Genomic DNA, 18,684 nt, shown 5'->3' on the forward strand with positions numbered 1-18,684 from the left:
TTTACTTGGGGTAAAGTTTGTTCATACGTACCAGTACCATTCAAATGTACTGACATCCCTTTTGCCGGGGGCACTACATTCGTGTTATGATTGTAGGTGGTTCCATAACAGGTACTCCAGCCCACCGACAGTAGCACTCCTTCACCTCCCATCAGCTGAATTGGTGAGCCCCTTTCCTCTCGGGGCCCTGTGTGGCGTATGCCGCTTATCCTCCCGAAAATTCTATTTTGGTATTTGCGTAAGGTATAGCCGGAGCCTTGTTATCGGAAAATATTTTAACTCTCTTTTGTATCTCTAGAGGCTCCGTAGACAGGAAATGTGGGTTATGTACTTATGTATTTTGGGCAGTATAACTTGTAAACCACGCTAAGTAACTATGTATGTTATGTAAATCTCGTAAGAATGTGTTTAAATTTATAAATGACTATTTCACTTGGTTAATGGGTAATGGAAACGCAGGGTATCACGTGGAATAGGAAAGGCACCCAGGTCCGCTTGGCTGGGGGCTACCCGGTCGAGCGCCGGTCGCGCCCCTCGGTTTTTGGGGCATGACAAACTTGGTATCAGAGCCTAAGGTTTTAAAGTGTCCTAGGATGTCTCGGAGCCGTGTCTAGTAGAGTCCTTCTTATCAGTGTGTTGTCGACCACATCTATAAGTTGGAGGCTACATGGGCATTTAGGAAATTACCTTCTTCTTTTTTACTCTATATCGTGCGGTGAAGTGAAAAGTGGAAGTATTTACATCTAACTCGTGCCCTGTTCTAAATTTTTAGTAATGACACCTAAGAAGAGAGCTAGACTCGGCCTCTGGGCCAATGCCACCCCAAGTATGGCTATGAATCATGTACCTGATGTCGTGGGTGAGAGTGACTCCCCAGTCTTGAATCTGCCTGGCCCATCTATTCCAGATCCAAGTATTCCTGTTCCAGCTGCAGCAGAGGGTGCTACCATCCCTCCCGCTGATATTCCTGATCTTGATGCAATTCCAGCTTCCGGTCCCGGGGTTTCTGATGGGGACCTTAGAGGAGCCATCCATATGTTGACCCAGTTAGTGGCTGCTCAGGCCCAGAGATCTCATGATGCCCCTGCACCCCCCAACGGACAGGGAGATTCCGCCAGCTCCAGAGTCAACCAGTTTCTACGGTTGGCCCCTCTAGAGTTCACAGGCACAGACCCAGAGGCCGATCCACAAGATTTCCTTGATGAAATGTATAAGACCCTTCGAGTGATGAAGGCTACAGAGACGGAAGGGGTTGAGTTGGCTTCATACAGGTTGAGGGGAGCAGCGTATTCGTGGTTCAAGATATGGGAGGATTCCCATAGGGAGGGAAGACCTCCGGCTAGATGGGATAAGTTTGTAAATGTATTCATGGACCACTTCTTTCCTGCTGAGACAATGGCGGCCCGTGCCACAGAGTTTGAGGTCCTCAAGCAGGGCCGTATGAGTGTTTGGGAGTACCACATAGAGTTTGTGAGGTTGTCCAAGTATGCTCCTCAGTTAGTGTCGACCATGGATGCTCGAGTTCAGCGATTCGTTCAGGGTCTTAGTCCTTAGGTGGTGAATGAGGTTGCTACAACGGCCTTACACTCAGATATGAATTATGGGAAGATTGTGGGGTTCGCTCAGGCCACAGAGGCTAGGAAGTTGAAAATACAAGTAGAAAGGGAGAGTAGCAGCAGGGCAGGATCAGCGTGTCACTCAGGGAGACCAGTTCCGGGGAGAGGGCCATCAGGGCTATCCCAGTCATATGCCCAGTCCTCAGCAAGCGCACCGCCATCTGTGCACAGTTATCAGCAGAGCAGTCACTTGAGATCAGGTTTAGACAGTAGGAGACCCCATCATTCTGGTCGTCCAGGAGGGAGATCATAGCAGCAGGGGAGGGCTTCATGCCCCAAGTGTGGGAGGTTCCATTTTGAGACTTGTTATTTGGATATTCTGGTGTGCTATAGATGCGGGGTGAGAGGTCATATCCAGCGGGATTGTCGTGCGCCCAGTTAAGGCATGGGTAGGGGATTTGCTCAGTCATCCGGTTCTTCAGCTGCCACATCATCCGTGCGTCCTCCAGCCCCAGCAGGGCGCGGTGTAGTTAGGGGTGGAGCTCATAGCAGAGGTGTACCCAGCCGGTTTTACGCCTTGAGTGGTCGCCAGAGTACAGAGTCCTCCCCAGATGTTGCTACAAGTATCATGTCTATTTAGGCCATTGATTGTTATGCTCTTATTGATTTGGGGTCCTCTTTGTCTTATGTCACCCCATTCATTGCTTCAGGTTTTGGGGTAGAACCCGAACAGCTTCACGAGCCGTTCTCTGTATCGACTCCGGTTGGTGATTCTATTATATCCACATGAGTTTAAAGGAATTGTGTTGTCATGGTATGTGGTCGTGCCACCACGACCAATCTTATTGATCTTGAAATGGTGGATTTTGATGTGATTATGGGAATGGACTGGCTTTATTCGTGCTTTGCTAAACTTGACTGTCGAACGAGAGTCACGAGGCTTGAGTTCCCTAATGAGCCGGTTATTGAGTGGAAGGGAAATGGTGTGGTGTCGAAAGGTAGGTTTATTTCCTACCTTAAGGCTTCGAAGATGATTAGGAAGGGGTGTATCTACCATTTGGTCCGGGTGGCGGACACCACTTCAGAAGTGTCTGTCCCCGAGTCCGTGCCAGTCGTGAATGAGTTTTTTGAAGTGTTCCCGGACGAGCTTCCAGGGATCCCGCCAGATAGGGAGATTGATTTCGGGATTGATGTATTGCCAGATACGTGGCCGATATCTATTCCACCATACAGAATAGCACCAGCGGAGTTAAGAGAGTTAAAGGAACAACTGAAGGATTTATTAGAAAAGGGGTTCATACGGCCAAGTGTGTCACTGTGGGGTGCCCCAATTCTTTTTGTCAGAAAGAAGGATGGGTCGCTCCGGATGTGTATTGATTATCGGCAGCTTAACAAGGTCACCATCAAGAATAAATATCCTTTGCCTCGGATAGATGATTTGTTCGACCAATGGCAAGGTGCGAGGTTCTTTTCCAAAATTGATCTACGGTCCGAGTATCACCAATTGAAGATCATAGAACAGGATATTCCTAAGACCGTTTTCAGAACTCGCTATGGTCACTTTGAATTCTTGGTCATGTCTTTTGGGCTAACCAACGCCCCGACAGCTTTCATGGATCTTATGAATCGGGTCTTCAAGCCATTTCTAGACTCCTTTGTGATTGTTTTCATTGATGACATCCTTGTTTATTCGCGGAGCCGGGAGGATCATGCCGATCACCTCAGGGCAGTTCTGCAGACCCTTTATCAGCACCAGTTGTATGCTAAATTTTCAAAATGTGAATTTTGGTTGGAGTTCGTTACCTTTCTGGTCCATGTTGTTTCCAGTAAAGGGATTCAGGTGGATCCCTAGAAGATTGCAGTAGTAAAAGATTGGCCTAGACCCACGACCCCGACGGAGATCCGTAGCTTCTTGGGTTTAGCGGGTTATTATCGGAGGTTTGTGGAGGGATTCTCTACCCTCGCCTCCCCTTTGACTAAGTTGACGCAGAAAGTAGTTAAGTTCCAATGGTCCGACGCTTGTGAGAAAAGTTTTCAGGAATTGAAGTCGAGATTGACCTCGGCGCCGATATTGACCTTGTTGAAAGGCACAGAAGGATTTGTGGTTTATTTTGATGCCTCCAGGGTCGGTTTGGGGTGTGTGTTGATGCAACATGGGAAGATTATAGCGTATGCTTCAAAGCAACTCAAGAATCACGAGAAGAATTATCCGACGTATGATTTGGAGCTTGCTTTTGTTTTTCCAATCCGCTAGGCAAGCGCCTAGGGCTATTTTTTTATTAATGAAAAAGGAAATACAAATGTCTTGATGTCCTACAAAATGTAAAGCATAAACTTTGTAAAATACATGTACCCTATTATCAAATTGAGTAGATCACTCAAACTTGATATCACAAGTATTACTAATCATTGTATAATAAAATTAGCCCATGAGAAGCATGTGTAGCCCATGAATTAAACACTGAATAGTAGTTCCGCGTTGTCTTTCAGTCCAAACGAAACCCAGTTCATTTGATTTTTCCTTCGATGCCCTTCCTGTTCCTGCGCGACAATGTGTGCATTGGCCATTGTTTAATCACTAGGCATTATTTAATTACAGCTGTCGTTGAAAATAGAGCTGGAATGTTCTCCAAATGCATCCATGACTTGTCTGGCGTAAAGTCTCAAACGAGGCAGGCGTGCGTCCAGTCAACCTGCCTTAATTTGCATACCTATGCACGGACGTGCTGCAATCTAGATTTTCTGGAGTTGCACAATTGAATTGCATGCTTAAATTTCCAATTGATTCCCAATAAAATCTTGCAACAAGGAACAAGCGTGCATTATTCTTCTAATTCAAATCTTTTTTTGTCCCTATTGTTTAATGGCTGAAAGCCTCGTTGAACCATCAAGAACTTCAAGCAATAAACAATTAGCATGTTGGTTGCACAACCAGTGCTTTTCTGTAATTGTACCAGACGAGCCTGCAACATTGGGATAAACGAAAGTGGAAAGGAACAATTACCTTTCCATGTGCTGCAAACTTTTCCATTGCCTTTCCAAAAGAATGCTGGTGCAAACTCCATTGTTACTGTCCAAACATCCTTTTGCACCTGCTTCTTGTAGGTCCCCTCTCTTGTAGCTCCTTGACCGAGTACTCTCCAACATCCAAACATCTTGAAGCATGCTTTCATATAAAAATGCTAGAAGCCTGCATGGATTCCATGTCTTTGATGAAGCATGCATGCATTTTAGAATCAACAACAACTGCATTGTCCTTCGTATCCATCTCTTCTCGTAATCTGGCGAGCTCCATATGCTAAAAGCTGCTTAGGCTTTTGTTTAATGTCCAGATTCTCCTTGACATTATATACTTGTATAGTATGTTGGCTGTATATCCAAGGAATTGCAGTCACGCGAGCACCCCACGCGAGCAGCCCATGCTGGATGTGTTTCCAATCCCATTAGCCTTTCTTGTTGTGCTCGATTATTGTTGTGCTTTTGTTCTTTAGCAGTGGTTGTCTCTAAATGTTGCAGAAGTGAAAGCCATAAGCATTGTGATACTTTAAGTGTATCACAACTTGTGCATTAGCTTTAACTTCACTGCCCCATGCGAAAGAGCTGGGCATTTTGATCCTATGTTCCCTGCTAGTCCATATCATGATATCTCTTTCAAGGTATTGAGTACCATGTACTAATACTACCCATTGAAATTGACAATCATGATAAGTCATTTCCACATTACCAATTCCTGCACAAAAACACCAAATGTTAGTATAACAGAAGACCATCAAGATCTCTTCCCATAGGATTGGACCCTGCTGACCAGTTATGTCCAGTCCTTTTCTCCTCCTCAATTTACTTATGTTCCACTCCATATTTATCTCCTTTTTGGCTTTGATCCTTCCCCTTGTCCTCCTAATTCCTTGCAACCTTCACCCTTATGTAAGGACATTGCATCTTATCTTCGTTAATAATCCTCCTTCCTTTTGAGTCCATATCCCAGAAACCATGGCATTCAGTATTTCCTTCATCTAGAGCATAATTGGCAAGGTGGTCTGCTAATGTATTCCCTTCTCTGAATATGTGTGTGACCTTGAATGGTACTTTGTTCCTTCATCCTTAAAATCTCCTCTACATGTTCAGTAATATACCAAGGAGGTTTCCATGATTCCTCTATAATGTTCTTCAACAGCATAGAATCTGTCTACAGCCATATCTGGTAATAATTAAGATTTTTGCACATCTTCAATGCCTCCACAATAGCTACTGCTTCTGATTCATTGTTGGTTCCTTCAGAAATTTCCCTTCCTTCTACATATATCAAATCACCTGCCTCATCCCTTATGCAGAAACCAATTAAGCTCCTCCCTGGGTTCCCTCTACATGATCCATCCGTATTCACTTTGATCCATCCTGTTGAAGGAAATTCCCATAAAACTTTATCATATTTCAGTCGTGGTGTGTATTGCTCCATCATTGTCAGTAAGTCCAGCCACTTGTGAGGCACACGTAGTCCAGACTTTTTCAATTGGACCAGAGATTGCAAAGTAGATGACACCTGGTAAATAACTCTGCTCACTAACACTGCTTCTCCATATTTCAAACTGTTTCTTCTCTTTCACAGTTCCCATACAATGCATGCAGGTAAAGCTTGTAATACTGGCTTCAATCTAGGTACAACTGCTGTTGTCCAACACTTTGTAATTGCTTGATGTAATGACAACCCATCTAATGCAATTCCTGCTCTCCTCAGGAAGTAACTCCAAACACTTGTAGCTGCATTGGATGTGAAGAACAAATGTAATAATGACTCCTCCTTAGGATCAGCACAACACCAACATTTAGATGGCATGGAGTATCCTAGTTTACGCAAGAAATCATCAAGTGGCAGTTTGGCTTTCCACACCTTCCACAGGAAGAAGGATATCTTGAAAGGTAAACCTTTTACCCATATCATCTTGTAAGCTAATATTGGGTTGGCTCTTCTTCGCACGTAATCCCATGTAGACTTTATTGTAAAATGTCCCCTTGTTTCAAGCATCCAGAAAGGAGTATCTAACTGTGAACTTTCAGTTGGTGGTCTAATATTCTGCACAATGTGGTGCGCCAAATCTTCAGGTAGACTCTCAAACATTTTATCCACATTCCACATACCATTTTCAACCATATCATTGACATTATGAATATCCTCATCGATACCAAACTATGCAGGCACTTGAAAATATAAGGCTCCCATCTCAGTCCAATTGTCGAACAAAAATAGAGCTGATCCCATTCTCAGTTTCCAGTAGATTTGATGCTCAATCAAGTCCCTACATTCTAGCATTTTTCTCCACACGTGGGATCCCCTCTTCCAAGGTACAATTACTGCATTTAGTTTCTTGCAGTACTTTTGACTAATAAATGCACTCCACAAACTGGGCTTTGTCCAGAAATTCCACCACAATTTGCAGAATAGTGCCTTGGATACATCATGTAAGGACCTGAAACCTATGCCTCCCTTCTCATAAGGCATACAAAGGTTAGTCCAAGACGCCCAATGTCTAGTGCTTCCTCCCACATTGCTGCTCCAGAAAAACTTGGCAAAAATGCTATGTAATTTGTTGATCACATAACTTGGAGGATTAACTGCTGACAACATATGAATTGGGATACTCTACAGGACATTTGCGATCAACACAGCTCTGCCTCCTACAGATAGGAGTTTTCCTTTCCATGACTGCAGTTTGTCCATAACCTTGGTGATTAATCCCTGGTAATAGTCTCCCCTTTTTCTTGCATAAAAAATAGGACAGCTGAGGTAGGTCATAGGGAAACCTTGTCTTCTTATGCCTGTAATCCTTTCCACCTTGTTAATCACCTCATTATCCGTTAAATGATGCAGGTATATGGCTGATTTTGCTTTGTGCACCAGTTGACCAAATGATGATTCATAGGCTTGCAAAACCTCCATGACAAGTCTTAACGAAGGTTCATCAGATGAGCAGAAAATGATTGTATCATCAGCGTATGAGAGATGATTTATTTTTGGGCTCCATTTTGGCATTCCAAATCCACATAAATATAGGTTAGTGTGTAGTGAATTCAATCCCCGTGAAAGTGCTTCTGCTGCTAGAATGAATAGAGTTGGTGACAAAGGGTCACCCTGTTTAACTCCCCTCGATGAGTTGAAGAAACCATTAGGCTGACCATTTATAAGAATAGAGTACCAATTGTTCCTAATCAAATCAAAGATCAAGCCAATAAAAGCTTCCGGAAATCCCATTTTCCTTAGTATTTTGGTCAGGAATAGCCATGATAGCCTATCGTAAGCTTTTGTCATATCAAGCTTAATCACAACGTTTGGACCTGCGTTTGTTCTCAACCTGATATCCGTAATGATTTCTTGAGTTAACAGTACGTTCTCAACTATGCTTCTGCCCTTCACAAAACCTGCCTGTTCCTCTGAGATTATGTTTGGTAATAATTCAACCAACCTCTCATGAATAACCCTGGAGAAAATCTTGTTAACAAAGTTGCTAAGACTGATTGGTCTCATGTCTGCAAAGGTCATGACTTCTTTTTTCTTTGGTAATAAAACCAGGTTTGTGTGCGTCACACTTTTTGGCAAATGCTGACCGCAAAAGAAAGCCTTGACCATGCGGACGACATCTTCTTTGATAATTTCCCAGCACGTTTGGTAAAAGGCTCCAGTGAATCCATCCGGTCCACCAGCTGAGTCCCCATTCAACCCCATAACTGCTCTCTTCACTTCTTCATTGGAAGGCAAGGCCATCAATCTTTCATGTTGATCACTATCTACCATTGAAGGTACATGATTTAGAATAACAAAATCATTTGGAAATGCACTCTCAGTAAATTGATCCTTGTAGAACTTTATTGCTTCTTCTGCTATTAAGTGATCTTCTTCAATCCAGTTACCAAGGCTATTCTGGATCCTTGATAATCTCAGTCTCTTCCTTCTCCCATTAACTTGAGCATGGAAGAATTTAGTGTTTCTATCGTTATCTTTGAACTATAACATGCCAGCTTTTTGTCTCCAGAATTCTTCTTCTAATGCAAGATATTTAATCATTTCAGCTTGGACCTGTTGTAATCTTTGTTTATTCATCTGTGTAGGATTGACTTCAAATTGTCTTTCATGAACCAAGACCACCTTCTCAAGTCTTGCAATCTTCTGGAATATATCCCCATATGTAACTCTGCTCCAGGAAGATAGTGCTTGTTTAAGATTCTTTAACTTGTAGTTAAAAATGCAGAAAGGGTTAGCACTAAAATTAGCATTCCAATTCCCCTTTACTACATCTTTGAAGGTTTCACGCTTTGTCTAGAAGTTAAGAAATCTGAATAACTTCTTAATTGGAGGAGTTTCTATATCACATTTCAGCAGCATTGGGCAATGATCAGACCCGATTTTGGATAGGTGAGTTAACTCTAATCCAGGAAAGATCTGTTGCAATTCATTATTGCCAAAACATCTGTCCAATCTTTTAAAAATACAGTCCTCCTCTGATCTTCCATTCTACCATGTAAATATGCTTCCTTTAAAACCCAAGTCTGTCAAATTGCAGGTATTGATGCAGTGTCTGAAGTCATCTACTTCAATGAGAGAAACTGGCAAGCCCCCATATTTCTCTTCCTCATCCCATATCACATTAAAGTCTCCTCCAACTAGCCAAGGTACTGTCATATCTGATGCCATTGCATACAACGTATCCCATAGTTCTATTCTTTCAGTGCGATCACATTTGGCATAAACTAGTGTAAGGATGAGCTCAATATGTGTTTCAGAGTGCATTAATCTCAAAGTTAGCTGTTGAGTCATGTTATATAAAATAGTAACCTCAAAAATTTCATCAATTAAAGCCCAAATCTTGTTTGACACATTCACCACAGCCTGTGCCAAACCAATTCTTGCTCTATACCTCTCCATTTTGTGAGACTGTTGCATAGGCTCAAGGATTCCTATGAACTCAAAATGATGTTTTCTGTGCATTGTAATCAGCCTTTCAAATGCTTGCATTGTGTTTACTGACCTGATATTCCATATAATGGCATCCATTAAATGTTTTGGGATTTGGACAGTGTTCTCCTTGTTTGTACTCCACTAACTGGGATAGTAGAAATCTCTTTTGACTGTTTCTTTTTTCCCTTTGCTGCAGATTTTACTACTTCAATAAGCCTTAGCGACAGATCTCCCTGCCTGGCAACATTAAGGAAATTTTGTGCAGTGGATTCCTCATCCATGTCTCCACCTTTAAGTTCTGCGTCGTTAACTTGATCGTGTGCTTCTACTGCTTCTTTTGATGTAACAATATCCTCTGTGTGGTTGATAAGTTCAGCATCTTTTGCAGCATGTTCATTGGTCAACAACATTGTATTGTTCAGTGGAACGTTACTTCCTGCTACATCCTGCACGGTGCTCAATGGAACAGTACTTCTTGCATAAACCTGCACTGTCATAGCTTGGTTCTTGTCTGCATTCTTGTCTTGTTTCTTGTCTGCATTTTCAGCTTCTTTCAAGACATTACTAACAGCATTATGTGAAGTCCCTCCTGGATCTATAATATTAATGTTCCCCTCTTTTGTCTTTTCTGCTACTGCATTTGTACATTCGCTGATGCTTTGAATATTGATTGCATTGGCATTACAATTAACACTTTGATCCTCATCTTCCACTTCATTTCCTCCAAATTCTTCATCACTATGCATTGTATCTGGAATCCGACCATCTGCTAGGTCTTCCTCTGTTTGGTTGAGCCATAATCTCCCTCCTGCCCATTTTTCTTTTAAATTGGTCCTGAATTTCTCAACATCTGTATCTTCAACAAATTCATTTTCTTTGTTGTTTGCTAATTGTTGTTCAACTTTGGTGTCCTGTGAAAGAATGTCTTGACATGAAGTATTGACTTGAACTACATTATTTTTGAATGCTTTTTGGACCCAATTGGTAGTTGACTCATTGTGAAAATGCTGCTCATTCCCCAAATCTTTTTGTACACAATGAACTATTGCTTCCCTATTTGCTGCATAATTTTTTTATTGTTGTAGGATTGAAAGTAGGTGCTGCAGGGTTCAGTTTCTTGGGTTGTGTCTTGGATGATTGTCTCCTAGATGAGCTAGGAGAAGTTACCTTTTGTACTATTTGTCTAGTTGAAAAATCAAATTCCTGCTCCTCTGAATCATTCTCTACACCTGCTGTGGAATTATTTTGCTAAATGTCATTGTTGCCGGTGGTTTTTTGAAATGGAGTTTCCTCCACAGCTGCCAGTTGGTTACCTTCATTGATCTCACCATTTTCAATTTCAAGCACTGCAAATTGGTTGGTTGTTTGTACCTGTTTTGCTGAGTTATTATCCACAACAACAATTTCTTTCTCAGCTGCACCATTACCCTCAATTTGTTTACCTTTGTTCTGCCCTCTATTGTCCCTTACTTCCTTCCATTGAGGGACTACCTTACCAACCACCTTGCCACTACTAAGAATCATAATAGGGGCATCTTGCTTCCCAGCTTCCTTATTACCCTTACCAACAACTTCTTTATTTTTCTGTTGCTCGACAGTTCTGTTTTCCATTATCTCCGGGTGAATTCTCCAGCATTCGATCATGTCATGCCCTTGCAGTTTACACTCTTTACAAAACTTAGGTAAGTAGTCGTATCTAATCGTCACCCATTCAGTTCTCACCTCTTTTGTAACCTCATTCTCAATATCCATACGAACGTTCTTCGGCATGTCTGTTAATAAGTCAACTAACACTTTCACTCTTGCACAACTTGGCCTTGTTTTGTTGATAGTAGCCATATCGAGGTGTTGTGGTTCTCCTACAGTTGATGCTAAGGAAAGAAGGCATTCTTTTAAGAAATAAGTTGGCAAAAGATTTGGAAAAGAAATCCATGCCATCAGCTTCGAAGTTTCCTCTCCAAGTTTAAATTTTGAATCATATATCAATGTTCTCAGTTGGTATTCTTGTCCAAAGTTATCCTTGATATAGTATACACTTTTCGACGCAAACTCGATATAGTCCTACCATAGAGTTAGTCGTATCAAAATGTGTCTATCCCGCAGATAACCAATGGTGCATTATCCTCTAATTCCATACTGCATTGGTATGATTTTACGTAGTTCTTGCAAATCTGGCCATCCATATGAAAACTTACACACGATGGCATATTACAAACCTTCAATTATGTTCATGCATTGAACTTCTGCCTCTGTAAACTTCACCATAGGTTGTCCTTGCAAGAAAGTTGCACGTCTAGGCATTATTGGCTCAACACTCGATTCAATTGATATTTTTTGCGCAGCAGCATTGATCGCATCTGGTTTTAACACAACAGCAAAATCCATGGGTTTCAAACTAGATGCTATGTTGTTAGGCAGTGCTTGGAATGGCTGACCAGCCATTGTATGAGGCTGGTCACCAAGCTTGGAAGCCATGAACGACTTCAACGTAACTACTGTGTTACTTATCTGAAAAACCCAGATTCTGTCCACCTCAATTACATGAAAAAAAGGCAGTAGCTTTGTCGATGCTACAGTAATTCAGAAAAGTTTTAAGATCTGTTGCTTTTAGCTGTATATTTGTGAATCACGAATGAAGCAAATCATTTAAAATATTCTTCAGCAGTCCCTTCGCTTCACGTTACAGCAGTAACGTTGATGCTTGCTATGGAACACTAGATGCTACAGTAACTTCGAATAGCTTAAATCAAGATCTGTTGTGTTTGGTTAAAGAGTTTTGGATAAAATCAAAGGGAGATTGTTCACAAGGAGAAGGGGGTTCTTTTGAGACCAATCTTGTTGGAAGAACTTGAAGTTCATAAGTTGATTCTATCTGGTTTTGGATTGTGATTCTTAGTTTTTATTTGGAGCTTGCGACAGTCGTATTTGCCTTGAAAATATGACGGCATTATCTTTATGGGGTCCATGTGGATGTGTTCTCGGACCACAAGAGTCTCCAATATTTGTTCAAGCAGAAGGAGTTGAATTTAAGGCAGCGACAGTGGTTAGAATTGATCAAGGATTATGATATGGATATTTTATACCATCCAGGGAAGGCAAATATGGTGGTCGACGCTCTCAGTCGAAAGTCCATGGGTAGTTTGGCTCATTTGGGAGCGGATAAGAGGCCTTTGGCTCGGGAGGTTTATCAATTGGCCAGTATAGGGGTTCGTATTTCGACCTCAGACGAGGGGAAGGTTATGGTGCGTAATGGAGCAGAATCGTCACTGGTAGCAGAAGTCAACGAAAAACAGCTCATTGATCCAGCATTAGCACAGATGAAAGAGGCAGTTTTGAATAACAAGACTTCAACATTTTCACTCGGTGGCGAGGATGGTGTATTACGATGTCAAGGTAGGCTATGTGTTCCAGATGTGGATAATCTTCGGGGGAGGGTAATTGCGGAGGCTCATAATTCCAGGTATTCTGTGCACCCAGGTTCTACGAAAATGTACTGTGATCTCAAGGAAATTTATTGGTGGAACGGTATGAAGAGGGGTGTGGCAGACTTTGTATCTAAATGTCCGAATTGTCAGCAAGTAAAAGCTGAGCACCAGCGGCCCGATGGGTTAACTCAGCTTATGGAAATACCAATGTGGAAATGGGAGATGATCAACATGGATTTCATGGTAGGGTTACCTCGCACTCAGCGTAAGTTCGACTTAATTTGGGTAATAGTGGATCGACTCACAAAATCAGCTCACTTATTGCCAGTCAAGTCCACAGATACTGCAGAACAATATGCTCAATTGTATATCAAGGAAATAGTAAGGTTTCATGGCACACCACTTTCCATTATCTCAGATCGAGGGGCCCAGTTCACAGCTAATTTTTGGAAGACATTTCAGCAAGGTTTGGGTACTCAGGTGAATCTCAGCACGGCTTTCCATCCGCAGACTGATGGTCAAGCGGAGCGGACTATTCAGACGCTTGAAGATATGTACGGCCTTGTGTCTTGGATTTCAAAGGTAATTGGGATGATCACTTGCCACTTATAGAATTTGCTTACAATAACAGCTTTCATGTTAGCATTCAGATGGCCCCATTTGAGGCATTGTACGGGAGGAGATGTAGGTCTCCGATTGGATGGTTTGAAATGGGTGAAGCAGAATTGTTAGGGCCAAATCTCATGCACCAGGCTATGGAAAAAGTTAAAATCATTCAGGAAAGGCTGAAAGCTGCTCAGAGTCGCCAGAAATCTTATGCGGACATTCGTCGAAGAAAATTGGAATTCCAAGTAGATGATTGGGTGTTCTTGAGGGTATCTCCTATGAAGGGAGTCATGCGATTTGGGAAGAAAGGGAAGTTGAGTCCTAGATATGTCAGGCCGTATTGGGTCACTCAAAGAATAGGACAGGTGGCCTATAGACTAGAATTGCACCCTGAAATGTCATTAGTACACCCGGTGTTCCATGTGTCTATGTTAAAGAAAGTGGTTGGAGACTCATCCACCATCGTGCCAATCGAGGCTATCGAGGTCAATGAAGAGTTATCATATGAAGAAATTCCGGTCGCTATTCTTGATAGGCAAGTCAGTAGATTGAGAAACAAGGAAGTTGCTTCAGTTAAAGTGCTATGGCAAAGTCAACAAGTCGAGGAAGCCACTTGGGAAGCGGAAAGTGAAATGAAAGAAAAATATCCCCATCTGTTTGAACAAGTCTAGTAGTGATCGTGCGAACTCTTGTCTCTAAGTAAACTGATGTTGTGTTCAATCTGGTGCAAAGACACCCCATATTTTTCCCTAAATGCTTTACTATTGTAACTCCTCAAGTTGTGCAAGAATTGTATGTGTTGTGATTAATTGAGTCATGCGCAAGCCCCTTTTTGGTAAATGAAAGTTTTGTAAGAACTCATGTGATAAGTGAATGATTAAAGGCAGTGTAGATTGGTAATGATTAATTGGAATACGTATAGTCTATTGGAGTGGTTGAACTGTATGGAACTCATTGAAGTGGCCAAATTATGTGCAGGTGTTGAGGTAATGAATTGTATACCAGTTGTAGGGATAATAGGGATAGCATAATGGTGCTTGGAAATAATATTTTGGGGGCTCTCTGACAGGTAGATAAGTCTAATTACAAAGGGAACTTTGGCAAAATTTTTATTTTTCTTTTTTCTTTTCTTTTCAAAAATTGGGAGTTTGCATATAATGTTTTCAAAACCAACCGATTTCCAAAATCCTCATTCGAGGACGAATGATTTTATGTGGGGGAGGATGTAAGGCCTCGTGAAAACTTGTACTCAAAACTGGGTAGCTCGTGGTGCCAAGTCCCGAATATATGTTAGGAATGTGTAAAATTAAGCGAGCCGCGGTTCAGACCCTTTTGGTACTGATCTATGTTATAAAAAGTCAAGAAATATTGTTTTCTAGGAAATGCAATTCTGCGGTCTAGAATGCGGTTGCATAACAGATATGCGGACCGCATAATCGCCGCAAAGTGAGTCAGTGTGTTGGTCGAATTGGAGGTTAAATATGCGGTCCAATATGCGATCGCATAACGGATATGTGGACCGCATAGGCGTCGCATATTTCCCTTGGGATTTTATGAGGGGCAGTTCTGCGGTGCACTATGCGACCACATAATGGGTATGCGGACCGCATTTCTGCCACATACCCAGGCAGTGTGTTCTGATTTTGGGAGCACTTTTGCGGTCCATTCTGTGGACCGCATTTCCACTCTGCGATCGCAAAGTGCAATCGCATACCTAACTCGAGCTCCTATTTTTCTAAATTTTAAACCCAACCCCTTCTTCAATAAAACACCCCAACCCCTTATTTTAACATATTTTCTGAACAAAACTAGAGAGAGGGAAGAGAGAATTCTTGAGAGATAAAGCCCTACCTTCATCAATTTGATTCTTCAAAGTTACTCGGGCCGGGGAATTTCAAGTAATTGTATTCATCTCCGTTCTTGCAAGTAAAATCCCCAACCCTTTTTTATTGTTTTCAGATTTAAACAAAAAAGGGGGATTCTCATGCGTTAATTCTTGAAAATGGAAGTTGAGATACACATGCATGTCCTTTAAAACCTAGAATCTATTAAGAGGAATTGTGTAGAACTAAAGATTTGCAAAAAAAGGGTTGATAACCTAAGTAAGTTCGGGCTGAGTTTGTGAACTTCAATTCTAAGTTATATATGTTAACTTGTGAACTAGATTGACGGTACTGGGTTGTTGGTGAATTGGAAATAGAAGAAAAAAAGGGGGGAATTCGACTCCAGGTATGTATTGCTAACTTTAACCTTTGTAAAGTCACCTTGTTTGGTGTACGAGTAATTGGTATATGTTACTTATGTAGACTATTTGCGAATTCTTGTGATTAATATGCCTTGAATGTTGTTGGTTAAGTCTCCCGATATAATGGTGTAAGTAAATGGCAACAAACCAAGTATGTGTGTGAATGTGTTTATGTGGTAAGAGCTGTGTAACAAATGATGGAAAGAAATCGTAATTGATGCAATTGAAACAACTGTGGTAATATCATACGTGACTTGTCGCGGGCAATTATCGTTGTGACTTAAGTTGTATACGGGCTGTTGCATATGATGGAAATGGTATTGACATTTATGAAAATTCTTTGTGAATTGTTGTTGTCGTGTGAAATGTGATTGTCCGGTGGGATCGGGTTGCGCGCCACAACACGAAGTTATAAGGTGTGGGTTGTGGTGATAAGGGTGGCCGAGGTAATAAGGGTGGCCGAGGTAATAAGGGTGGAAAAGTGATCGAAATCACTATTGAAATAAAAATATGTGAAAGTTGTGAATTCATTGATGTGATGAAATAATGTTGAAAGGGAAAAAAAAAGATTGTGGAGTTTGTTTGGCTTTGGTTGTTCCTTTCATGTGCATTTGATTGTTGATTCTATTACTGTTTGTTATCTGTGTATTTCTTGATTTTACTTGGGGTAAAGTTTGTTCATACATACCAGTACAATTCAAATGTACTGACGTCCCTTTTGCCGGGGGCGCTACATTCGTGTTATGATTGTAGGTGGTTCCATAACAGGTACTCCAGTCCACCGACAGTAGCACTCCTTCACCTCCCATCAGATGAATTTGTGAGCCCCTTTCCTCTCGAGGTCCTACGTGGCTTATGCCGCTTATCCTCCCAAAAATTTTATTTTGGTATTTGCATAAGGTATAACCGGAGCCTTGTTACCAACAAGTATTGTAACACTCTTTTGTATCTCTAGAGGCTCCGTAGACAGGAAATGTAGGTTATGTACTTATGTATTTTGGGCAGTATAACTTGTAAACCACACTAAGTAACTATGTATGTTATGTAAATCTCGTAAGAATGTGTTTAAATTTATAAATGGCTATTTCACTTGGTTAATGGGTAATGGAAACGCAGGGTATCATGTGGAATAGGAAAGGCACCCAGGTCCGCTTGGCTAGGGGCTACCCGGTCGAGCACCGGTCGCGCCCCTCGATTTTTGGGGCGTGACATTTATACACCAATTTATGATCCCTCTTGGTGGGATCAGACTGCAACGGTCTAGGCCACTTGGTCTCTTTGATGCGTCCTATGGCCGACAGTCTACCCGCAGCGTGTAAGTTGAAATCATACTTCGATAATCTCGGTGCTTCCCTACTCCCGAGTGACCTGCCAAAGTCGTTTTTGCTCATCAGGCCCCGGCTGCTTGGTCTTAGATCATTTCTTTTGTCATTACTTGTCGGGTGGCGCCCAGATCCATTTCCCCTCCAATGCACACAGTACGACTGGTATCGATCTCGGACCGCCCTTGGATCCTGATCGATGATTCTCTTAGACTTGTATCTATTAGGGTAAACAGACCGCGAAGGGGCCCCGAGTTGGTCGTCCTCTACTTTGATCTTCGATTGATACCTGTTATGGACGTCGGCCCAGGTAACCGCCGGGTACATCACCAAGTTTTACTTTAATTGCCGAGAAGCCACAGAACTTCGGGGGTTAAGCCCCTAAGTAAATGCTTGAAAATCCCAATCATCCGCGACCCAGGGCAGATCCATTCGTTCCATCTGGAACCTCGATACGAACTCTCTAAGCATCTTGTTATCCCTTTGCTTGACTCTGAAAAGGTCTGAATTCCTCTTCTTGACCATGATAGAACCGACATGGGATTTTATGAAAGCATCTGCGGGCATAGCAAATGAGTTAATAGAATTTGGAGGCAAGTTGTGATACCATATCATTGCTCCCTTGGACAAGGTTTCCCCAAATGTTTTCAGCAATACCGACTCGATCTCGTCGTCTTCCAGGTCATTCCCCTTGATTCCGTATGTATAGGAGGTTACATACTCGTTTGGATATGTGGTCCCATTATACTTCGGAATATCGGGCATTCGAAAGCTCTTCGAGATCGGCATCCGTGGCGTGCTGGGGGGGGGGATTTTCTGAATGAACTTTTGGGTGTCCGGCCCCTTCAATATTGGGGGTGCTCACGAGATTTGATCGACCCCTAGAGTTATAAGTTTCCACATTCTTGTCATTGGCCTCTATCTTTTTCTCGCTAGACTCCGTCCGCTTTGTTAATGCTTTGAGCATCTTCATCAACTCGAAAGTTTCCCCTGGCCCAAATTCATTCGGTTTCGCGATAACTTGTTCATCCCTTCGAGTGCTTGGTCCTCTTGGGCTCGACCCTGTTAAATCTGTACGCGGTTTAAAGGATACGCGATATAATTCAAAAGAAATAATCTAAGAACATCAAATAATTAAATTAAAGAGAGAATGAGCGATCAAACCAATTGTAATCTAACAATCAAGCCTGGTCTCAAGTTTGAACACTAAAATTCGGCCTCGATCGAACCCTGGATATGAGCTCGGTTGAGAATAAAGAAGAGAGTAACTAAAGAATACTTTGAATAATATATAGACAAAAATAAAATTTTTGCTTTGATATATGCGTCAATAACATGTTAAAATAAAAAAATTCTCCCCTTAATATAGTAGAGAAATTTCAATCCTAATACAAGTCTAAGTAAGGTAAAAATCTTCTTTTTTCTGGTATGATCCGCAGTTGATATTGGACGGGATTTGCACCGTAATATCTGGTTGAGGGAGAATATTATGGCTCCCCCTTGTCATGCTCAATTGTTTTTCTTTTTCCTGTGGTCTTGAAACTTTATTTGATCCGGTTCCGTTGTGTTTGACGTGCCCGAT

At 41.9% G+C, this 18,684-nt stretch overlaps 1 protein-coding gene across 1 annotated transcript; it reads left to right on the forward strand.

Annotated features, from left to right (window-relative positions):
• Window positions 1-828: 828 nt before the first annotated feature.
• LOC104223066 (uncharacterized) lies at window positions 829-1,554 on the forward strand. Its single transcript, XM_009774416.2, has one exon. It carries the CDS (start codon window positions 829-831, stop codon window positions 1,552-1,554), a length of 726 nt encoding a protein of 241 aa, XP_009772718.2.
• The last annotated feature ends 17,130 nt before the right edge of the window (window positions 1,555-18,684 follow it).

This window comes from Nicotiana sylvestris, chromosome 12 (assembly GCF_000393655.2).
Source record: "Nicotiana sylvestris chromosome 12, ASM39365v2, whole genome shotgun sequence".
In the NCBI taxonomy this organism is placed as follows: domain Eukaryota; kingdom Viridiplantae; phylum Streptophyta; class Magnoliopsida; order Solanales; family Solanaceae; genus Nicotiana; species Nicotiana sylvestris.

Excerpts from the sequence above, each read along its gene's own strand:
- LOC104223066 (XM_009774416.2), top strand. The coding sequence starts at position 829 with ATGGCTATGAATCATGTACCTGATGTCGTGGGTGAGAGTGACTCCCCA.